Source organism: Ruditapes philippinarum, unplaced genomic scaffold (assembly GCF_026571515.1).
Source record: "Ruditapes philippinarum isolate M1 unplaced genomic scaffold, ASM2657151v2 ctg265_1_1_1_1, whole genome shotgun sequence".
Taxonomy (NCBI): domain Eukaryota; kingdom Metazoa; phylum Mollusca; class Bivalvia; order Venerida; family Veneridae; genus Ruditapes; species Ruditapes philippinarum.
In genome coordinates, this window is record NW_026855197.1 from 592,537 (window position 1) to 617,923 (window position 25,387).

The 25,387-nt window shown below is 33.0% G+C and overlaps 2 protein-coding genes, 1 long non-coding RNA gene and 1 other non-coding gene across 4 annotated transcripts; 3 read left to right on the top strand and 1 right to left on the bottom strand.

Moving 5' to 3' along the window:
• Positions 1–1,283: 1,283 nt before the first annotated feature.
• On the top strand, positions 1,284–5,915 carry LOC132742445 (uncharacterized). Its single transcript, XM_060730878.1, has 2 exons — positions 1,284–1,404; positions 4,312–5,915. Exon 2 carries the CDS (start codon positions 4,313–4,315, stop codon positions 4,979–4,981), a length of 669 nt encoding a protein of 222 aa, XP_060586861.1. The 5' UTR covers positions 1,284–1,404; position 4,312; the 3' UTR covers positions 4,982–5,915.
• A 3,473-nt stretch (positions 5,916–9,388) lies between these two features.
• Trnaf-gaa (transfer RNA phenylalanine (anticodon GAA)) lies at positions 9,389–9,461 on the top strand. The gene has a single exon. It is a non-coding gene; the product is annotated as a tRNA-Phe (tRNA).
• A 2,276-nt stretch (positions 9,462–11,737) lies between these two features.
• On the top strand, positions 11,738–18,512 carry LOC132742449 (uncharacterized). The gene is made up of 3 exons (XR_009627430.1): positions 11,738–12,829; positions 15,646–15,791; positions 16,955–18,512. It is a non-coding gene; the product is annotated as an uncharacterized LOC132742449 (long non-coding RNA).
• Positions 18,513–20,800: 2,288 nt separating this feature from the next.
• LOC132742446 (uncharacterized) lies at positions 20,801–22,788 on the bottom strand. The gene is made up of 2 exons (XM_060730879.1): positions 22,659–22,788; positions 20,801–22,286 (listed from the first exon to the last, which is right to left on the bottom strand). The coding sequence occupies exons 1-2, from the start codon at positions 22,759–22,761 to the stop codon at positions 22,081–22,083; spliced, it is 309 nt and encodes a 102-aa protein (XP_060586862.1). The 5' UTR covers positions 22,762–22,788; the 3' UTR covers positions 20,801–22,080.
• Positions 22,789–25,387: the final 2,599 nt, after the last annotated feature.

A 25,387-nucleotide genomic window follows, 5' to 3' on the forward strand; every position in this document is an offset into this window, starting at 1 on the left:
TTTCTTCTAACTGATACCAATAGTCAGCAATTAAATTAACGTTGAATGAGCGAGTTTGTTTGCCTCGCTGCTAAGGCGTTACGATACCTAAAGATGTATCTATATGTATCATAATCTAGACTAACATTAATACTTGAACTTGTGAATGTTTCGATTTTTACAAAACGAGTATCATATTCTTCGTCTTCCCTTAATACCGGTATATAAGAATGAACTTAATATGTAAAAAGAAAGATCATTGGGGCCGGTGTTCCAGACTCTGAATGTTGGTGCTGGTTTTAATTATCAGAGACCCATTTAATATATTTTGATAATTGTTATGATTTCAATAATTCATGTCAACTGTCCAGCGCAGTGTTAGTTTAGTGCGCTCTGGTCCCTGCCAATACTTAGCTTTCCCTAGTAATTAACGATCCTCATATTTAGAAAATAAAATTTAACTTTTATTTTTTTTAGAGGGCGCTTCCTGCATTTTGGTTGGTGAAAATTGTCCCTAGAAATAATAATTTTATGCAAATGCAAGATTTGCAGCCTTTCAAAGGCGCAGTTTAGATTTCGGAATGTGAAGTACGAACTGTGTGTGTGTTTCAATTTACTAAGTTTCGGCCACAGAAACCATTGTTCAGTATGTTTATTTTTGTTTTATTTGCCTTCGTTTGCGAAAAGTATTGTTTAAATCACATTTGTTCTAAAATAATTACATTTATTATTGTTAAGGCAAATACATTTACAATTGTATTTGAAATAAATAAAACAGTATCATTGTTAAGACTTTAATTGCTGTAAAATTTGTATAATGTGTAATTATATCAATTAATAACTTTGTTAACATTACTATCAGCAGGATTCCCACAGTAATTGTTGAGGATGAATTCTATTGTAATTTGTTAATTTTTAAGCATGTATGAATTGTTTGTATGTTGTTTATTTTTATGTTATCATTACAAGTATAATTTTTTAAAAATTCAGATAACCGCTATAATCATATTATACATTATACGTACTCCCAACTATAGATATGAATACGGAATAAAAGTGGAAATATAGCGCGTGCATTACATCTTTTTGTTTGCCCAAACACTTTGTGAAGCTGCCAACTACGGCTGTTTGTAGTGTCCATGTAAGTGAGTACAACACCCGTATTTACGTGTTCTCTCACCAGATATGGAACAATAGTTAACTTACAGTTATTGAACACTAGTGCAAACGTGTTCTTTTTAGGCACTGTTACACTCCCTACCCCCCCCCCCCCCCTCCCACTTAACTGACTACTTGTTTATACCTTTTTGTTGCGAAACGATATCGATTTTATACTTCCGGTTTGAGATAAGAATTAAGGAAGTTTTTAATACACATGTACATCACCATTTTAATCTTTAACTGGGAACAGGTCTAGTTTTTAAGGTAAGTCTAACATCTTTCAAAATAAATATTTGCATATCAAATGTATACATGTAAATTATGAATGTTTGAACAGATAAATATTGCAAACATATTGATGTACAAAAAAATAACACAAAATAAACTGAAAACATACTATAAAATATCGAGCATATACACGTTTTGTACGCTTTCGGGAGAAAATTTCGCGGGTTTGTCCGATGATGAATAGAAGTGGATCTAGCGTCACTTTGTTGACATAATGACGTAATCAATGTCAATTTTATGAATAGAAAACCTGACATGTCATATTTATGAATAGAAAACAGGACATGTCACATTTATGAATAGAAAACTTGACAATTTTAATGAAATAATCGATGTCGATTTTCTGAATAGAAAATGTGACATTTTTTTTAATGTTCAAATTTTTAATAAAAAGTACTACATTTATAGTGACGTAATATAAATGTCGATTTTCTGAATAGAAAACCCTACATTTTTTTGCTCATTTGCTCATTTGGGACATGTTAAATTTTGCATTTACATGTATAAGATTGACATTTTTGGAGTGTTACCTGTTCTATTGTTATCAAGTACACACTCTTAAGTCATTATGTAAACAATTGATTAAACTTTACATTTTTCTGATGGCGGTTACATGAGATAGTAAAATACAATATCAAGAAGAAGAAATACCAGATACTAAAGTAGTTTATCATAATTATGAGTTGACCACAGCTGGTCTAGACTTGTTAATAATATTTTGTCCTAATTTTCTATTTATAGTTTAAACCAATAATTTGATTATAATTTTCCTTTTGTATATTTTGACCGAATTAGTTACTAGTAATCCTTTATGGTATCATTATTCTATTGTATACTTTAGACCATATTTATGTGACCCGTAATCCTTTATGGTCGTAATTGTCTATTGTCTATTTTGACCATTATTATGTTAACCTAATCCTTTATGGTAGCAATTTTCTATTCATAACTTTGACCATTATAACGTCACTTATGTAAACAAATTAAAATGTATCATTTTCTATTGAAAAATGGACATAAAAAAATGTAGGGTTTTCTATTCAGAAAATCGACATTTATATTACGTCACTATAAATGTAGTACTTTTTATTAAAAATTTGAACATTAAAAAAAATGTCACATTTTCTATTCAGAAAATCGACATCGATTATTTCATTAAAATTGTCAAGTTTTCTATTCATAAATGTGGCATGTCCTGTTTTCTATTCATAAATATGACATGTCAGGTTTTCTATTCATAAAATTGACATTGATTACGTCATTATGTCAACAAAGTGACGCTAGATCCACTTCTATTCATCAGTCCGCGACAATTTATAATAATTATATCGATAAAAATGTTTGAAGGTTTGAAATGGCCGCATCCAGCCACCATAATTTCTCGCCCAAATCTTTAACCATCTAGTGTTATTTAGCGTATAGGTGGACTGTTTGCTTCGTGAGTAAAGGCTTTTTTCTTTTCTTTTTTGTTTTTAGATATTTTTTATCGATTTGGATTTTAGTCTCTCGTAAATTTTATTCACACAATGCTCTTTGAGATCATTGTTAAGTGATAAATGAGCAATGGATACAAATAAGCCAAAATTGTTGAAAATGTGGCGAATGCAATTCAGAGCTTCAAACAGAATTTGATAACTGTTCATTGACAGACATTCAAAAATCAAATACATTCAATTTTGCTTAACCATTATAAGTTTAACTTTAAATTATGCAAAGCATTAAATAAATCAAAGGCATATATAAAAGAGGAAATAAAAAGTAACGTGACACAATAAAAATATATTCTGAAAAAAAAAACTGAAAAAAATGCACAATTGCAGATTTGAACTCAATGAACCATTTTATAACCTAAGAGCTTTATAACTCTAACCACTAAGCTACTCGGACTTACGTGTCTTTCTTCTATATTGCAATAAAAATGTAACATGTAATAATTGATTAGCTTGCACAACCCATTACATTATAATTAAATAAATAAATGGTACGACCGATTAATGTTCAAACAAACGCATATATTGCAGTTTGTTTAGGCGACATTTATTCTGATAAATTTGAGCAGAGACATTGATAACCTACAACTCTGATCGGAGGTTCTCTTAAAGTGCAGACTAATGGGAATAACATGAATCATATCAATCAGACTGAAGTTCCGATCCTCAAAACTTGTTTATAAAAGTTTATAACTACATGTAGCATACCCAGTAGCGTTATTTAAGACCTTTTCTATATATATACGACTGGAAACTATCCTTTTCTGTGGTTATTTATTACAGGAATTGAAAAGTTAAAATTAATTTAAAGTTTTAACATATTTCACTTTCCTGCACTTACAATGGGCGGAGTCCATGTCATTGTATATTCTTTAAATTCTTAACTTAACCTAAATGTTTCATTCGAATCATCCGATCAGTAGTTAATTTAACCAAATGCTTTATAGTTAATATATCTAAAGTTAATATAATATACACTTAGTTAAAATAGAGCCATTGATTACAATCTAGCTGCCGTTTTCTTCCTTGTATTTTTATTTCTTGTATTGATGAATGTAAGATGATATTTAAGTAATAGAAAGAGCATCGAACACGAGGGTTTTGGTGTTCTTTCTCTTTTCTTCTCAACGAGCATCAGAATATGATATTTCCATCCGTCACAATAAGAAAACCCCAGAAAAAAATGAGCCAATCAATGGGCATGCTCTGAAGTGCGGGTAACTATTACCTGCACTCCAGTTAACGCACTTTGCATGTATATATGTACATACGATTTAACTTTGACATATTTTCAACAGATAGGTCTCCAAACTATAATACAATAATGCAAAATGCAAATGACAGATGCAACTCTTTTTTTAAGATAATAATAATTTGTTTCTTTTTTATTTAGAATGGCAAGTGCCTGGGAAAGATCAATAGACATGCAAGGGAAAAAACAAACTAACAAACGTCCAAATTTCTTTGTGGCTCTACAAATAACGGACACAAACACTATAGAGAAACTTGTAGACGCCCAGAAACAGGTCATTAAGAGGTATCCAAATTACGCCGATTATAAAATTCCAGCCAATGGGTTTCACTTGACGCTTTCTGTTCTGAAACTTGACAACAAGTCTAACTATAAAGCATGCTTTGAGGCAATGAATCAAGCGAAGTCGAAGCTTGAAAAATTGGCGCGAAATACGGAACCGCTTATATTTCAAGGTCTTGATCACTTCAACGAAAGGGTCATTTATGCCAAAGTGAAGTATTCACAACAGTTTCTTGCATTGGTGGATGAAATTAGAGTAATCAATGCCGGATTTGATGTTGGATCATCTAGGTCTAGTTTCAAGCCCCATTTAACGCTGTTTAAAGTTGGGAGATCTGGATCTTTTGAACGCAAAGACATTTTGCTCAATATTTTCAATGAACCGGATTGTCCTTTTGGATCACAGGCCATTGATAATATCCAAGTGTGTCGGATGGGAACCTTACCGAGAGGAGAGTCAACCGAGTTTTATGAAAACATATTTCGTTTAGATATCCCAGCAGCCACATCAACCTTGTATGACCGTTGAACAATAATCAGATTTCATCGTTGAAATAACGTTAGATTTACATTTGTATTGCCATTTTAAGCCCCAGCAAAAACCAAAATCATTCAGTTAGTTTTTATTAGAGTATGCAGACGTATTATATGACAATTGTACCCAATGTGAAAAAACAGAACTGGACAAAATCCAGTAGCGTAGTCCAACGAAGCAGCTCGGATCATTTCTAGTGCTACAAAACTTGTTAATCTCCATGAATTTCAAAAGGAAGTACTCTGGGAAACTCTCCATACTCGAGCTACCACTTTTTTACAAACAACGCTTTATGAAAATTTATTCTTGCCGTCCGTAATTCGGGACTGGAATGAACTCCGAAATTCGAAATTCTTCATCATTATCATCTTTCAAGTGCACATTGAAACATACTTTAAAATGTCCAACTTATTTTTTTTGTATGTAACACAAAATTTCTTCTTATTAAGTAATTAGATTCTTCTTGTAATTTCAATCATATTCATGTACATACATATTATACTAGGATAAGAACTATATAAGCATCAACTTTCGGTTCTGAACCTTTCTCATTGATTTCATTTGTTGTTAGTTTTGTTTGAAATAAACTATGTTTTAACTAAACTAAAATTTAGTTAGTTCAAATCAACAAAATAACGTTTGTTTTTTAAATTACATAGCAGATAAAATATTATTACTTATCATATATTTGTTCATAAAATGTTACCAACATTTTTTTCCAAGCAATGTTTTTCAAGAATATCCCAATTATTCATTTCTATTATTTTTTTATTATTATTTATTTATTTATTTTTGCTTTTTGCTTTTGGTTTATGATTATTTTCTTTGAAAATGTGATCATTTTTGACTAATGCACTTGAACTGATACATGATTAGTTCAGCTAAAAGCGTATTTTCATTGACTTTCAAAAGGGTCAAAGGTTTTCTATACTGATATTTTTTATAAAAATTAAAAAAAAAACGGAAAATTTATGTTGTTTCTATAATTTTATGGTTGTTTCTCGAAAGAGTTGTAATGTATGATGTTTCTGTTATGTCTGCCAACTGTGTGTCAACAGAATGAAATGTTCGGTAACAAAATATAATAGTGCTATTATAAGAAGTGTTTTAACAATTGAGCAAAGATTTTGTGAAGGCTCAATCCGCTAAAAAGGAAATATACCAACATATTTATTTTATACTGGCATTTTAAAAGGCTTTTCTAAAAGTCAAACAAAACACTTGTAAACTTTAAAGTTTATGTAAACGACTATACCCCCAGCAGAGCTATTCAAAAAGTGTCAAGAAGGCACTTTAAAATAGTCATTACTTACCACTTGGATTAAGTGCTAAATTGACTTGTAATACTTGTATGCTTGATTGAAAAGATTTCAAATTCATAAAGTTTGCATATCAATGATTTCCAAGAGTTCTCGATGTTTGCAAAAATATACTAGCATACACAAAGTTGCACGGCCTATCTTCCCATAATGTAACGCTACTTTAGGCATTTTTTGTCGACATGGATGTTAACATGTCACAGTACATACTTTTTACATATGGTCATAAATAGACGTCACATATAATGAGTACCTTCTACAGTCCTTTTGGGCACCATTTTGATTCTTATACATATGCTATACATGTCCGCACATGCGAAAAATGCACGTGTTCGATAAAAGTATGTTTCCACCACACAAGAACAAATATACTTGTATGAATGTACGGTGTCCATCAAATCGATTTTAAAATAGACAACTCATTAAAATGAAAAAATATATAATTACATAAAAACTAAACTTTGCAATATACTTCAACATTCAATGCCACTTTACACCCACTGGTGTGAAAACATGATATTCCAACGGCAACTGAGACCATCGGGGGCGGGGTCGATGAAAAACTGACAACACACCCGGAAAAAAGTGACCGTCGATTGAGACCTAAATTTTAAACGATTTTTAGCCATTTAATCTCAAAATAGGAAGTACTTTTTCTTCAGCTTTTTGGAATGTCCTCACTCGTTGCTGTTATTATTGGAAAATGCATTCATTAGAAGGCTCTTACAATATCACATACGCACGTACGCATGTGCGGGTACACACATACACACAAAACCATCTGCGCATTTATCTTAACATCGTCTCTCTTCCACCCTCGGTGCGTGCACATTGCTGAGAAGGCACAGCGCATCGGCAGAAGATGTGCGGCTTGGCGGATAGAACTCTTAAATTACCCTACCCGTTCTCGGGACTTCTACTTTGTCTACAACTAGGGACCAGCTGTCGATGTCCTAACTTAAGCCGAGGGGAGTGGCCCTATGATGTAGGCAGGGACGACGACGATGGATAACAAGAGAGTGTGAAACTAACATGTATTCACAATGCTATATAAATAGACTTAACCAAACCGAACTATTAAATATAGAATCGCAACATTAAAGGCATGTTCGACCATAAAGTTTAAATTCAGTTACAAAATATTAACCAATACAAATGTAACGTGAGATCATTTTCAATTTTAACCTCTGCAAAACTAGATTAAAATATTTTTTGTTTGTTTTCCCCCAACTTTATTGTATTTTCCGACTTTTTATTGCGAAACGATAACGATTTTAAGCTTAAATGAGAAACAACATCAACATTCATAAGAAAACAAATTCAGGTTCACCAGATAATGTCAAAGAGAACCAATTAGTGACGGCTGGGCGAGTAGACTCATAATTCGGCGTACTGGGATATTTAACAATTATAAGTAGTTTATTAACTGATTGAATTCAGCAGGTCACGGGTGTAAATGCAAAGAATTAGTAAACCTTCATGTACATGAAACATTTAATGAGATAGTCGAAGAGTTGATAACGAGTCTCCAGAACAACTGTAAAGTAGATTTTGGAAATTAAATAGCGATTTAGGGGATTTAAACTTTGGAATTTATAATAAAAATGTATTATGTTTTCTTTTATTTCATTCAGCCAAACATGAATTAATTAATAAATCACTTCACCATATTTGTTAAGACAATAACGAACATTGTCAGCTCTGAAAAATACAAAGCAAAATTTTAAAGTTTTAAGTGGCGTGTATACACCAGTTATAGTCTGTCACGTTTCTTTATACTAATGTTATTTTTGTAACATTTTTAAAAGATGTTTGTCAATATTCTATTTTCTTTTATTTACTTAGACTTTGATTGATATTGTGTTGATAAAAGTTGATAAAAGTTTAACTTGTTGTTTGATACTTGTTGGGAATAATATTAAAGCATCCGATTTTACAAGAAACGGAAAACTGCTCGTATAGTCAGCCCAACAAATTTGACAAAGGCCATATTTTGGCCACTCCGCGGTACTTTCCTCAGATGTCCCACACGTGAAGAATAGGATCGTTTTATTCACAGGGATGTGAAGAATATGATTAGTGAAAAGATATGTTCGAACAGGTGGGTTACAATACAACGCCTGAAGAACACGTGAACGTACAAATAAAAGGAAGTCTTGTGTTTTTGAGGTCAGGCGTGTACATGTGATTGTCAAAGTTGACCACACTTATATATATAGTTTAAGGTTAACTTTAATAGTTTGTCCAGGCACCCGGTTCTCCAACTCCCGTGCAATCGCACTCCCTTCTATATCTTATATTAATATCTAAACTCTTGGTAACTCATAACTTTTTCGGCCATTCTAGTAATGTAACTAAAACTCTTCAAACTATATAAGAAGTCTAAATGAGATTATGTGTTTGTGTTCGATTGATATTTTATATTGGAGATATATATTCAGTTAAACTTCAAGTTACATTATTTCTTAACGGTATATTCAAATAAATCTTTTTGTACAAAGTCTGTGTTTAATGTTAAGTTTGTGTTTGCCTTTTATTTATTTATTTATTTATTTGTTTATTTATTTATTTCTATGTATTTATTTGCTTGCTTTTAGCTTGCTATCAATCTCTAGAGAGGTAAAGTAAGGGACACAACTTGTATAGCCTTATTGTAACATGTGTACATGTACTACAGAGTTATCTATAGATGAGTCAGTAAGTACTATCGCCACGTGTTTAAGTAACTAACAATTTATATTTTGCTTTTTAAGAATTAGAGGGACAGAGAGACTATATAATTACAACAGTTATTTAAACATAGAATTCTATAGCTACAGTACATACTGTATTGCTATTTAGATTGTAGTAGCTAGCCTACACAGCTAGATTTATAGATCTAGTAAAAATTAACCCCTTAGAAAATGTCTTGATCTATGAATGTAAACTGTACTGTTTAAGTAAGTTTTAGCCACTTCTTATATTTAATCAATATACGTGTATATTTTATCTTGTATTTAAAACAATGTTAATGTAGAGGAATAATGTATAATCAATATGTATATGGGTTTATTATACTATTTTCATTCAGTTACATTCATCAGCCGGAATAGCTCAGTTGGGAGAGCGTTAGACTGAAGATCTAAAGGTCCCTGGTTCGATCCCGGGTTCCGGCGCGTACGGAACGTACGGCGGCTGATCCACTTTTTTTTCCATTTCAGTTAAAATTTAATGTAAGATCTTTTGCTTAAAATTGACAATGACTGTAGAAGTTCGTTGTTATTTTTTTAAAAAAAAAACAATACTTATTTTTATAATTATCTGCTCTTTTCTGTTTTTTTTTTCATTTTTTTTTAAGTAAAGGACTGTCCTACCAGTTTCTTTACACACCAAGGTATGCATGTTCAGTAAAGACTACGAATTTCAATGCCATCATTGACCACGAAATATGAGGCGAAGAGCACAACGTTTTATGCGCATATATTTTACGAAGAAGTTTATGGATGTATATTTTAGCAAAGATAAATTATTTCTTAATATGATTCAAATGTTAACATACCGTAACATATTAAATTCAAGCCGATTTTTAACAGTTTAATGTGTCATTACGTCTAATTGTACGTTTAGATGCTGAGATCTTCTCACAAGATCCGGTTGGGGTTCAAATCGTTTATATACTGTGGAGTCAGCTCGGCCTTTTTTCAACTCGGTCCACTTTTCAATTTATTAACATATTGGTTTGTTTTATCACTCTTTATTGTTGAAACCACATAATTAATATCTGGACTTATTCAGAAACATGGAAAGATATTTTCTTAAATTATTATTACATTTTTGACTACTTTTTGAACACATCTCTATAACTCAATTTACTGTATTAGCTATCTAAGCTAAACAAAATAGGCCCAAAACTTGTCATGGTATACAGGTAAAATGTTATAATTGGTGAAAAATGATAGTTTTCAATTTTGTGATCATGATTTTTGCAAGCGACTGGAGGTACTGCCCCAGCCCTGTAATGAATAAAATCCTATCCTAGAGGTCCCAAAATTTTAAAGGACTGGTAATAATTATAATTGTTAAATACAATATGACTTAAGTTCAGATATACTTATTTCATACATGTAGATCTGATTTCCACAGTTTTGCCTTCATCAGATGTAGGATTTCATATTTATGGTCAGTCCATAATTTTATAGATTTTTTATTTGTAAATTTATAGACATTTATATGAAAAAAGTAGTTGTATTAAAATTCAAAACCACAGGTCAATAATAATAAGATTACTGATTATATTATTAAATATAACAGATTCCAGATAATGTGAGTATCGGCGTATTTTACGCTTTAAAATCAACTAAAAACGTACAACGTTACCAATTTGTTGCGTTCATTTACGCACTCTGTAAATTAATTACGCAAAGAATGTAAATTTGAAGCGTTTTTGGTGTGTACTTTCATTTTCGAAACAGCTGATTGACCGCTTCCATTAACAGTTGACTGTGTATCTATTTCCAATTAATACCCGTCAAGATACTTTCAACTATTTTTCTCTGTAAACCAGTCAAATTACGTCTTTATTGCTTAGGTGCTTGATAAAACAATTGTTCTATTTTCTTGATAATTGCAAGGATTTATTAATACACATGTAGTGCATGGTTGCTTCAAGGGCTAATCAAATTGACATTTTTTTCACACAAAATTTTACTCGGTAGATTTTTGATCTATTTAAATTTACCCCCACATTCTGGAAAGTGGGGGTAAGTAATTACCCCCAGTGTCAAAAAATTATCTGGAACTCTGTATAACAGTATGGTAATATTTAGAACAATTTGATGACTATCAATTTTTACTTTAAACAAAAATTTAAAAGTCATCATACACTGATGAAACTTACCTCATTACCTTTGTTGATATAAAAATAAAAACAATTTGTCTTTAGCAGCGGAATTTTATATACATCATATTAAGTCATCATTACTTTTATTGTTTAACATCTATATGATTATTATACTAATAGTATTCAAAAATTTTGTTGATGGAAGTTTATGAATTGGTAGAGGAAGGAATAATTAATCATGGCAGTGGCTAGCAGTATGAACCAGTATTGTTTGACAAAAATGCTGGCTGTATGTGAGTCGCATACGACTAGCATATACTCACTGTTGAGGCTAGCTGTACAGCATTTTAAAAATGAGTTGCCTAAAACAATAATATGCAAACTTGTTTTTCTAAAAGAAGATTTTATTGAATATCATATACAATTTCAGTCAATGCGAAAGTCAAAAAAAAATTCCTGCCGCAAGGACTTGGATCCTTAGATTTATTTCCGGCCCTGATGATTTTTTACCGGCACGGACTCTGAAAGGTTTTTTGTAGGGATGGGGGAGGGATATTGCCATAATTATAAAGAAAAATATTTAGCATATATGAATTGTCAGACTCAACTATAAGATACTATGAAAAAAGTATACAGAAACATAATTAATAAAACATTAGCATAATTCACAAGAAAACAATACATCTTTCAAAGGTTTAATTTTGAAGATTGGAGAAAAAATATGTTTTGGTAAGGAAATTATCAAAGACAAGATGGTGGCTTACATTACTTAGCAAAAACTGGTCGTATCCTGCGGTGATTTTGGTTATCTTGGTCTGTGAATACAAGCAAAAAAATTAAAAAAATAGATCAATCTTGGAAGCTTTGCATATTTTAGAAGGCCAAAAATTGTTTCAAACTGGCTGAAATTTTATTTGGACATGACAACTGACTGTATCGAAATTTATCTCGGCCCTACTGATTTTTAGTTGGCGAGGTCCGAGGACCGACAGTCTTTCGCACAGACTGCAATTTACAGTTGGTATAGTAATTTTTAGTGTTTGATGATCAGAAGATTTGTTTTCCTTCTGAAAATCATGGAGTTGAATAATTTAAATCTGTGTGAAAGCGCAAAGAGAAAGAGACTGAAAATTAATTTATTATTTCTATGGACAATATAGATGTAATACATTTGTAATCAAACATGTGGGTCAATTTCCAACAGTAGTTGAATTATGACAAAGTATTTTTAATAATTTTATTTCACTTTTAGCTACTTGAAAATTTCATGCTGGATGTTTGCTTACCATTACATTTTGCATAAGAGCTCTATGATTGACATTAAAGTCCACGGGCCAATTCATTTCTGATATATCTTTCCGATATCTTGTTATAATATAAAAGGCTGAACGTCATCATAGAATTATTAGGAAAAAATATATATGTTCATTCTTTGTAAAAATGTTAGAAGACTTGCAAGTTACTGATTTTATCATTGCATTGATTTTATTTATTATTGAAAAATGCTGAACGGCTATCCTCAACAGTGTGTATAGGCTAGAACTTTCAGTATGCATTTTAGGGTCATGACGGCTTTCCCGTTGCTGTCAACAAACTTTAACCTTTTTCATAACTTTTCAGATCTTGGTGTATTGTCTTCATACTTGGCCACAACAACCCTTCAAATAGACCAGACTAAACTTGACCTCCATATAAACATTCAAGGTAAAATATTTAAATTTTCTTGATTTTTGTGTCGCCTCTACGGAGTAGTGGCGACATATAGGGATCACTTCTACGTCGTCTGTCTGTCCGTCTGACTGTCTGTCCGTCCGTCCGTCCGTCACAAAACTTGTCCGGACTACTCCTCATAAACTACTGGTGCAATTTCATCCAAACTTTACAGGAATGATCAGTATCAAGTGTAGTTGTGCATATTGTCAGGATTTTCCGGTTCAATGATTTTTGTCAGAGTTATGGCCCTTTAATAATTTTTAATTTTAAAGTTTGTCCGGACTACTTCTCTTATACCACTAATGCAATTTCAATGAAACTTTACAGGATTGATCTGTAGCTCAAGTCCTTGGGCATATTGCACGGGTTTTCCGGTTGAATGATTTTTGATCGAGTTATGGCCCTTTGATAAAAAGGTTTCTTTTTCTGTGTGTTGCCAGATACACAAAAGCTTGTCTGGACTACTCCTCATAAACTACTGGTGCAATTTCATCCAAACTTTACAGGAATGATCAGTACCAAGTCTAGTTGTGCATATTGTCAGCATTTTCCGGTTCAATGATTTTTGTTTGAGTTATGGCCCTTTAATAATTTTTATGCCCCCACAATGTGGGAGCATATAGCGTTGCACTTGTCCGTCCGTCCGTCAGTCAGTCCGTCCGTCTGTCCGTACGTCCCGAAATCTTGTGAACGCAACTCCTCTTAAACCGGATGGCAGATTTTGCTTAAACTTACAGGGATGAACAACCTTAATGTGTAGATGGTAGTAAAGGAAGGAATTTTCGCTGCGACCAAATTTAACAGAATTATGGCCCTTTGTTGATTTTTTCACTAGATACTATGTAGAAATTTTGTGAACGCAACTCCTCTTAAACCGGATGGCAGATTTTGCTTAAACTTACAGGGATGAACAACCTTAATGTGTAGATGGTAGTAAAGGAAGGAATTTTTGCTGCGACCAAATTTAACAGAATTATGGCCCTTTGTTGATTTTTTCACTATATACTATGTAGAAATTTTGTGAAAGCAACTCCTCTTAAACCGCATGGCAGATTTTGCTTAAACTTACAGGGATGAACAACCTTAATGTGTAGATGGTAGTAAAGGAAGGAATTTTTGCTGCGACCAAATTTAACAGAATTATGGCCCTTTGTTGATTTTTTCACTATATACTATGTAGAAATTTTGTGAACGCAACTCCTCTTAAACCGCATGGCAGATTTTGCTTAAACTTACAGGGATGAACAACCTTAAGGTGAAGATGGAAGTAAAGGAAGGAATTTTCGCTGCGACCAAATTTTACAGAATTATGGCCCTTTGTTGATTTTTTCACTATATACTATATAGAAATTTTGTGAATGCAACTCCTCTTAAACCGGATGGCAGATTTTGCTTAAACTTACAAGGATGAACAACCTTTATGTGTAGATAGCAGTAAAGGAAGGAATTTTCGCTGCGACCAAATTTTACAGAATTATGGCCCTTTGTTGATTTTTTCACTATATACTATGTAGAAATTTTGTGAATGCAACTCCTCTTAAACCGGACAGCAGATTTTGCTTAAACTTCCAGGGATGAACAACCTTAATGTGTAGATGGTAGTAAAGGAAGGAATTTTTGCTGCGACCAAATTTAACAGACTTATGGCCCTTTGTTGATTTTTAGTTTTCAACTTGTGGCACTTGTAGTCCAAAGAATATTTGACCTACAGTCATAAGATTGACAGAACAGTGGCGTGTGGGGGCATCCGTGTCCTATGGACACATTTCTAGTTATTTTTAAAGTTTGTCCGGACTACTTCTCTTATACCACTAATGCAATTTCAATGAAACTTTACAGGATTGATCTGTAGCTCAAGTCCTTGCGCATATTGCACGGGTTTTCCGGTTGAATGATTTTTGGCCGAGTTATGGCCCTTTGATAAAAAGGTGTTTTTTTCTGTGTGTTGCCAGATACGCAAAAGCTTGTCCGGACTACTCCTCATAAACTACTGGTGCAATTTTATCCAAATTTTACAGGAATGATCAGTACAAAGTGGTTAGTCTAGTTGTGCACTGTCCGTCTGTCTGTCCGTCTGTCACAAAATTTGTCCCAACATGAAATTGGCCATCATGAGGCGACACATGTGATTACTGATCGCTCTTGTTGCTATTAGTGGCTATGACTTTGTTATTTTTGAATGGATTGTCTTCAAACTTGTACGCAACAATCTTTTAGGATAGGACCTGATTCACTCATTAATGTCCTTGAAGCTTTTGTGATGAGAAGTTGTGCAGAATAATACAAACCCAGAACAATTTCATTTACTTGGTTTTGCAACTTCTGAGACAATGGATTTTAAAGATAGTTGTTTTCTTAAAATTTCAGGACAGTATAGTAGATTGTAAAGACATTTAGTACATACTGTATATACACTATAACTACTATAGTATACTATAAAAATCTTTGTGCTTGGACAATTTTGAACAAATTGTTTCTTAAACAGTGTAAGAAATTAGGATTTGAATCGACTAGTCTGGTCGGACTACCAGATTGGAATATTCACTAGCCCAAAAGACATTTCACTGGCACGATTCATTTGTTCAAAACAGTTGTTTATATTGCCTCTGAAAATACAGTAGCCTGGTCGGCTTGTTACTGTGAAAAGTTGGTAGCCCGAGGAGAAATTTAGTAGTCAGGCCCTCGGACTACTGCTAATTTCGAACACTGCTTAAATTATTGATTTGATATCAACTAACATAATTATTGGGATACTATATGTATATCTAATAATAATTATATTTTATCTTTCCAACTTTCTGTTTCAGATGGTCGGCCTACATGTCAGATTTGTGAATGTGAACGGCAGGATATCGATTTTAAGGATGCTTTAGGGTCAATGAGAATGAAATCAAGAGAGATAAAGGCTAAAATGTGAGACTGTCAATCTGACAAACCTTGCAGTGAATAAATGGTAAAATGTTTCTTTCAGTAGCATGGCATTTAAGGAAGTGGTACATGATTATTTAGAAGTGGTTGTATATGATATTTCTTAATTATTATATTCTAATAGCTTTTTTTCTTGACTTGTTTAAAGGCTGACACAGGACAGTTTATTTTAAGTCAGTGAGCTTCTGTCACTGGATAAAATCCAAATTTATAAAAAGGAATTACAGTTTATTATATACTTATAAATGAAATATTGAGAAATATTGATGAAATAAAATGCGTATTTTCATTTTCCGTATTTTCACTGTAAAAATTTATTTTTCACTGCAGTGAAACATATTTTCCGTATTTTCACTACTTTCTTTTAAATTGTACAAGTACAAAAAATTTAAGGGAAATTTTTTCAAATTTTATCGCAAAGAAGAGAAAAATGTACATAATAAACAGAAAATTCAAGTTTTTTCTATAAATACATGATTTATTTTCATCTTGTGGCATGAAAATTACCATAATTCACTCGTGGCTACCGCCACTCATGAAATATTTATTTTCATACCACTCGATGAAAATAAATCATGTATTTATAGAAAAAACTTGAATATCCTCTATGTATTTAAATATCATCTTATACTAGAAATTAGGAACAAAAATAATAGCAAGAACAATTGTGACATGTAACATGTATTTAGGAATTCAGCTTTTCTTTCCTTTTCACCTCAGGAGAATTCACATTAAAATATTGAATATTCACAGTAAGCACTCCGACATATCTGACATATATGATTATCTTATCTACACTTAGCTATCTATAGGTTATCAGAATCACTCACATTTATAAATTTAAATAATTTTGAAAAAATTGCTGTTTAGCAAATAGATGAAATACTTGGGGTGTCTGTGGTGGATTGGTTGACTTTGAACCTATTAAGCCTTTCACTGCTGTAGGTTCGAGCTCTGCAAGGGTTTATGGATTATTTCATGTGAGAAAGCTATCCAGCTTATTTATGGAACATTGATGGTACCCAGGTGCCTGAAATCATACACATAGGTGCACCAAGGTCTTCCTCAACCAGTAAAGCTGGAAATTGTGCTTTAAATTGCTCTCCCCCCCCCCTCACCCGAACAAATCAAAACAAAAATAATGGCATTTTTATTTTGCAATTAACTTTTTCTAAACAAATATTTCAGGAAACAGAGGCGTTTGTATGACAGAACAGTAATAGCAGGAGTGATAAGGACAGATGCCTGTAGATGTGTCTTCATGTCGGAAACACTAGAGAAATTGAAATATTTGGGTTTTTCAAAACTTAAAAGAAATTGGAATACCAGGAGACTGCTTGCCCTTTGCAATGTTGGATGATGTGATGTCGAAAGCCTCATGAATATAGTAACTTGACTTAATCTAATTAGAAAAAGAAATGACATTGAGGAGAAAACTAGTCACCAGTCTTTCACCAAGAACATGAGATAACTTTCCAATATTTGAAATATCATAATATGTATAGAACTTTAATGAGCGAACAGTTTTTCACCAGGAAAATAAGATCACTTATCTATTTTTGAAATATGTATGAACAGAACTCTATTAACTTCAAGGTGAGAGTTTATCACGAAGAACATGAGATAACCTATGTATGAACAGAACCACATTTGTATATAGAGGCGCCAGTTCATCACCAAGAAGATGAGCTAACTTATCAATGTTTGAAATCTGTTATACCCCCGCACAACAAAGTTGTAAGGGGGGTATACTGGAATCAGCTTGTCCGGCCGTCGGGAGTTTGTCAGTTTTTTCTTGTCCGTCCAATAACTTAAGATTCCTTTGACCCACAGTCTTCATATTTGGCATGGAGGTAAGTCATGATTAGTAGATGACCTCTTTTAATTTTGAGAACACCAAGTCAAAGGTCAAGGTCACAGGGTCTTGACTGAAGAAAGCTTTTCTGCCCAATAACTTAAGAATCCTTCGACCCACAGTCTTCATTTTTGGCATGGAGGTTAGTCATGATTAGTAGATGACCCCTATTTATTTTCAGGTCACCAGGTCTAAGGTCATGGTCACAGGGGCCTTGGCTAATTAAAGCTTGTCCTCCCAATTACCTAAGAATCCTTTGACCCGTAGTCTTCATATTTGGCATGGAGGTTAGTCAAGATTAGTAGAATACCCCTATTGATTTTGAGGTCACTGGGGCAAAGGTCAAGGTCACAGGGGCTTTTATTACAATTAGCTTGTCTGCTCAAATGGTCTCATATATTCATCATAAAACACCTCCAGGCAAGGCTGCATGAAATGGGGGGGTGTTATTGAAGTCATTCAATGGCAGTTTCAGTTTTGAGGTCAGTAGGTCAAAGGTAAAGTTCACTTTGATCTTTTCCACTAAAACATGTAGAATACATAACTTAGCAATGCACTGGCTTACTTCCCTCAGATTTGGCTGGGAGGTTGTCTGAGCTGTAAATGACTACTGGTGTGATTCTGACAAATTGGTATGTGGGGGTATTCACGCCATGACAATGGCAGTTCTAGTTTGTACAGAAAATATCAAGGTGCAAGTTTCTTTTATTAAGAATAGACTTATTGATTAGATAACTTACAATATTTACAAACATTTATAATACCATACCCATTTAAAGTATTTCAGCTGAGAGTGTATTATCCAAAATACATGTATTGTTATAATGTACTTTATAGTATATTTATTGTAAAGTTTTGATTCTACTAGATTTTAAAAACATTTAGATTTTACTAGATCTTGAAAATATTTTGTTCCATGCTCTTTCATTTAATTTTGAATAATGAATCCAATAAATACCTATAATAAGTATAGGATTAAAATTGATAATGTTTTCTATCTTTAACTTATATAAAAGTACAAAAGTAATGTTCAAACAGCTGGTTAGATTTCAAACAGGACTAAACAGGAGTGTACAGTGCCATCCTTAGTTGTGCACATTGTTGGCATGTTCTCATCGTCAGATACCCACGGCCGAACCATTAACATTCATCATTGATTGCATGTTATGTGACATGTTTATCAATCGTGGGTATCCGACAATGGCATGTTCTGTTTCTCTGCACAAAATGGCCCAAGAGTTAAAAAAAGAAAAATCTATCACATGTAAAACTGCCAAAATTCAAAAGAGTGATCAGAACCATACACAGTTTTGGGAGACATGTTTTTGTGACAAAAGCCCTTCAAGTTCATATATGACCTTGACCTTTATTTGATATAAAGTATCTGGAGTTAGCTGGAATTGTCATTACTTTGTTATTATTTACAGATTTGATTCATGCTTGGACAAACAAACACAAAACTAACATGTTGAATTTTTCTGATTTAACTTTGACATTTAAATGACCATTACCTCCAAGGTTAAACAATTGAAATTCGATCACATTGTCATAACTTTGTTTTTGTCTATGATTTGATTCATTCTTGGACAAAAGAACAATTATCATTCAACTATGACCTTTACTATTCAAATTTGAAATTTACTTTATACATTTATATTATGTTTTCTAGGAGTACTCTAATAGATATTACAATATTCTCCTACTGATGTGTTTGACTTCCAATATAAGAAAAAGCCGAGCATGGCCCAGGCTAGATAGTGGCTCTTGTTTTCAATGCCAACTTGATTATATGTATCCATTCCAATTTACATTCTCACATGTATTATCTATTGTGCTTGAAAGGTTTCTACAAAAAACAAGTTTGTTCTTACAGTCCTGGTTTTATTTTAGAAATATTTTAAAGACAGTTAAATTTTCTGTTTATTTTCTATCTGCATAATCATTTCTTGGAATAAATATAGTAAGTACACTGATTTATGTGTTATACACTCACATAAGGAAGTACTTTACATGAAAATTGGTTAAACAACTGTAGTTTCCCAACAAAATCCAATGTCATAATTTAAAATGTTTATTCATGATATATATATGATATCAATTATGCATTTTGCCTGGGTTTGTTAGTATGTTCTTGGTACATGATTTTCAATTTTGACAAGAGTTTGGAGGCGATACTATTATATTGTGTACAAAATGGGCACTTATTCAACTTTGAAAGAAGAATGACATCAGATTGGAACACCTAAAGTAGATTGCTATACAAATCTCGAATTTTTGTATGCAACATATTGCGCCCCCATCAGTGCTTTCAGCACTTTGATTTATGTTTAGGTTAAAATTGTCATAGAGTCTGGGACATCTGTATGGGTTGATTTAAGTTTTTTTCTGCATTTTAGAACAAAGAAAATTTACTAAACTAAGATTTATTCTTATTTGAAACACAACTTCTTTGGACCATTTCAAGACTGAAACCCCATCAGTCCTAGCCAGGCATCGGACATGGGCGACCTATGTCACGAAATCGAAACATCAGAATCGATCAACCTGAAGTCGATCCAGGACTCCCACACATAATTATTGCCAAATCACTTATAATGACCGAAAGCTGTAACGCGGACCATCTTATTAAAGAGCAACACTTCAGCACTTCGCTGTATAAGCTATACTGTGTTTGAAAGGGTAGAAAAAGTTAATCTGACTTACTGACAGGAAGTGCACTTGCTGCCACACTCAACGTTGCTTCATGTCCGTGGCCGAGTGGTTAAGGTCGTTGACTTCAAACCACTTGCCCCTCACCGCTGTGGGTTCGAATCCCGACAGGGACTTTGGATTCTTTCATGTTAGGAAGCTATCCAGCTAGTTTACGGAACGTCGTTGGTTCTACTAAGGTGACTGTTCGTGATGGAAATAATGCACGGAATCGCACCTGAGGTCTTCCTCCACCAGTAAGCTGGAACGTCGCGATATGACCTATACTGTGTCGATGTGACGTAAAACCCAATCAAACAAAAAAACCCCATAAAAATGATAAAACGATATCACTTTGATAATTATTAAAGTTAGTTATTAAACTTACACCACACTTGTCTTGAGAAATCGACATTATCAACTCACTTGGGAAATTATCTCTTGATTGCCATAACGACCGGAATAAATGGAAAACTAATTTATAAACCTTTCATATAATATTACTAACAAAGACAGGAATACTTTCAAAGAATGATATTATATTTCATTTATCAATTTACAGAAAAAAACAGATATACATGTTTTACATGAGATTGAAGATCAGGTGAATTTTATAGATAAATAACAACACTTAAATAAAAAAATAAAAAAGAATAGTGACTTCAAAAATAAACATAAAAAAATAATAAACATTCCGGCGACCTAACAGATAGAATCTTTCGCTTCAAGATCAAAACTTAAAATTTCTAATAACCATGTTAGTTTTTTAACATTAGTAACAATACTTCACAACTTAATATACATGTATATATAAACAGAATACTTTAACACGAAATATTTACTGTGAATACATATACATGTGTTTTTAGCGAGTTTATTCTTTTTTTTTTTCTGTCAAGCCCGCTTGCGGAGAGCTTGATATAGTTGTCACAATGGCGGTTCGGTGTATACATTATGTCCGTCTATCCGTCCATCCGTTAGTCCAGATTATGGATGCCCGGGTCGTAACTCTCTCATAAGTTGGCATAATTTCAAATAACTTAACTAATGAGACGGCGTGTCGTGCGCAAGAACCGTGTGGCTAGGTCAAAGGTCAAGGTCTTACTTTAAAGAATGGTCTTAAACAGCTTGTCCGCACCATAAGATCTATCTTTAGCTGGTGGAATTTCAATAAGCTGTTCAATATTCAACATTATATGAGGACATGTTCGCGCGCTAGAACAGTTTGACTAGGTCAACTAGTCGTATGTTTCAACTTTTTACCATGACAGTGTTTATTAAAGCATAAATGTAAGTGTTCGTATAGATTTATTTTCACTATTTTAGCCATATATTTCTAAATTTACATTTCACAGCCATTGCCAGGACTATGACTATGACGCATCATTACGCAAGTAGAATATCAAGGGCCGTAACTGCGATTTCTCATACGTTAGTCTTCTGATAATGTATTGGTATCTAGATTTTTTACACGTCATTTACTAAAATGCAATATTCATGATTTCATAGATCAAACCTTGTATGAGTATTTAAAAAAAACAATAATAACAACACACCAAACAAAAGAAATAACAATTATAAACACACTAGTTTTTGAATAACTTATAAATGAAGAAGGGCAGCATTATATAATTTATGTCCATCATGGAAAACTTCCAATCATCAAAATTAAACATAATTATAACAATTTTAAACGAATTTATAAGTATACATATAAATTCAGATGAAGCCAATAGTGAGGGACAGAAAAAAAACAACACATTAACACATTCTAATTTGATTTCTGAGCATTCCGTTTCGTTTGATGTTTGGATTTTGAGGAACGTTTGGTCTTGCGTCGGTTTGCAGACTTCTGTGGTTTAATTTGATGATCTTCAGCTCCAAAAAATGATGGATCGAAATATGGTGACCCGATCATACCTGGCTGGAAGCCATACTGTGTCATATCTTTCATCATCGCTTCGTAGTTCTTATGACCTGTCGTAAAATACAGACGATTATTTCTAGTAACATTCGCTACTTCTCGGCCTTTTCCGTCAAACTTCGGATAAAGATTGATAATCGGCGAGGTTATATTGATCATAACGAAGTCTGAAAATTGACGGAAATGGCCGAGGAGATGCGATTGGAGAAAAAGACCAAAATGCATTTTGCAAATAACTTGGAATAACGATGCAACACTTCACAATCATGTACATGTATGTCAAGAAATGTATTATACGTGTAACTACATTTTTATGTTAAATTAAGTTTATTTAGATGTGAGTAACAATGGGGTAACAAATGACTGGTACAGTTTGCAATAGACTATGAAGTGCACCGTTGTTGCTGCATATAAATTAAACATACCTTTTGCCGACATTTTTTTCCCGTCTTCTTTCTTTCCTGGTGGTTTTGCTAAACAAGCCTCCAGTACCAGATACATACAAATACAAAATAGCAACGCCTTCATTATTAGATATTTACCTGAAACAAAACAATTAAAAACGCTAGAAACTAATATAAACTCACATTTACCTATCTATTTCAACGCGAGTGTTGTGAAATAACCATGTCCTATATGTCTTGCATGCTCTAAAAGAATAACATGCCGGGGACTCAGAATTAGTTCTTTTTAAATTTCTTATAATAAGTAGTTTTTGTTTGTTTATTTTGGTTGTTGGATTGTATGTTTGGAAAAAAAACATAAAAGAAGCAACTGGATGAACAACTCCCATCTAAAGTTTAAGCCAATAAATTTATTGTAGACTTATAGATACTTTAAAATAAGAACAGTATGGGAATATGAACACTAAATGCACGAATATGAATAGAATGTTAATATCGAAGTAATAAGACTTGTTACAAAGAAAATAAAAATAAATATGCGATATTGTGCCTGCGATAAATGACGAATGTCTACGTTGTAACACTAGAGATATTAGAGATGAATTTAAATATGCGTGTATGTTCATGATGATTTTCTTGTCTTATGAAATGTACGTCTTTACTACTCAGTTATTTCTAATGAGGTCTTCAGAAATGTTTGAATGAGTAAAATCGTGGTCAGGTGTATAGATTCATAGCGATTTATTCGAGCCTGGGGCATTAACTACTCACAGAAAATTACTTATAACCTTTCAAGATATGCCGAAGGAAATTTCCAAAACCACACTCAATCAAATTTCTCATTTGTCACCCTTTAAAATGCATTGTTTCGGAAAGTCACTGCTTTATCAATGGACGGTGCGCCGAGCCGATGCGCTTTATTGCATCATCTTTTCACCTGTTTTTTCCGCGAATTATCTCGCGGCTTTGGTCCATGGTCTCGTAGCTTTTGGGCATAGCCTTCTTGCTTCAGATAATCGTTTTATTTTCTCGTATACGTAGCTTCAGCTTATCCCCCGAAAAGACGAGATGATACGTCGAAGCAACGAAAGGATACGCATACGCACGCAATGGTATGACTGGACGATACTCCAAAGTGACAAGGCAATATGCCGAAGCGACAAACAATGCGTTTTTTCCGCATCGTCTCCTCGATTTTGCGTATCGTCTGGTTGCTTCGGCGTATCGTGTCTTCGCTTTGGCGTTTGGTTTTAGGAATATATCAGACGTAAACGGTACGAAGAAAGGATGGCCCCGATGGAACACCATAAGATACCCGCGGGATTCAAACCCACGACATCGGTGGCGTCAGGGACTACAACCGCAACTTCTCGGCTCTGTCCGCCAAATTTCGGATAGGAACGGATTATTGATAATCGGCAAGATGTTCCGAATGCTACAATTATTGCTTGGTACGTTACGAAATATTCATGTCTACAAAGCATGATGTTGAAGTGAATGTGATTTAACAGTTTAATAAACCTAGACTTTTTTTCAAAGACCTTTTTCATATCATTTATCATCTAAGTAAAATAAACAAATTTATTGTGTATGACAAAATTATAATAAAAATCGGTTTTGAAGATACTTTTGCAACCATATAATAGTACATGAAAAGATTAAGGTTTTTTTTTTAATAGTACATAATAAAAAAATAAAAACTTTTACAAAAATTTTTGCCAAAAAATCAGTCAAAGGGAACTCAAATTTTAAAAGCACCATATAAAATGAATGCATTTATTTAAATTTTTTAAAAAAAAAAAAAAAAAATAACCCCCCGTAGCGATTCGCGCGCCAATTTAGTACAAAATTTTCTTTTCCCCTTTAAAAGCGGGTTTTTATTATTAACCCCTTTTCAGTGAAAAAACAACACTAGAATTTATTGAGCGTCAGATATTTCATTATTACCTGGATAAAACGGTTAGTCTCCATGGCAACATTAAAGGTTTACCAATTGATAAAAGTGACATAGGTTGTTCTGAAAACTGTAAATCTCCAAGAGCGTAGATCAAAAAGAAGAATGACATGGCAGTATTTCTATTCCAAAGAGACATGCATTATTTTCAAGGCAATTATTCTTCTTTTGTCCCTAATTTGCTATTAACATTATATCCAATTTCAACATGAAGTCACTTAAAGGGACTCAACTGAGTTTTTGTACCAATAGCTTGTGTGCAAACTTTCAGATCATTTGCTCACTTTGTTTTACCAAAATGATTTTCAATTGTGAAAAAATGACCCAAAATTGAAAAGCGTTGCAATGATTTTCCTTCAAACATACTAAGAATAGCACAAAAATACAAATTTCAATTAATTTCTGAACATTTTTCTTTTGTTTTCTTTCTACTTTGTGAGCCTTAGCTGATCTATGTAAGAAATTGAAATTTTATTATTTAGCGTTATGGACCTCAGTAGGGTTCATTTACTTGCGACAGTAGGATATAAGGAAGGACAACTCTGAGCTGATCCTTTTGAAGATGTCGATATGTCGTTGTTTCCTCCGGCATACAACCAAATCAACTATATTCATACGCGTAACAATGTAGTTCAGTTCTATAACAAAAACTTACAATAAAATTTACAAAGCAATTTTAAATTGGTTTTTCATAAAAGATACAGATTTGTTACCAACGTGCAACAACACCTTGTCTAGCCAGGCCAGAATAGAAACTTTATTCACCTGCATCAGTATGGTAACACAGTCCTGGAGG

Excerpts from the sequence above, each read along its gene's own strand:
- LOC132742445 (XM_060730878.1), top strand. The coding sequence starts at position 4,313 with ATGGCAAGTGCCTGGGAAAGATCAATAGACATGCAAGGGAAAAAACAA.
- LOC132742446 (XM_060730879.1), bottom strand. The coding sequence starts at position 22,761 with ATGAAGGCGTTGCTATTTTGTATTTGTATGTATCTGGTACTGGAGGCT. Across the intron at positions 22,287-22,658 it reads GAAAAAAATGTCGGCAAAAG|GTCATAAGAACTACGAAGCG; the intron begins GTATGTTTAATT and ends ATTTTACGACAG.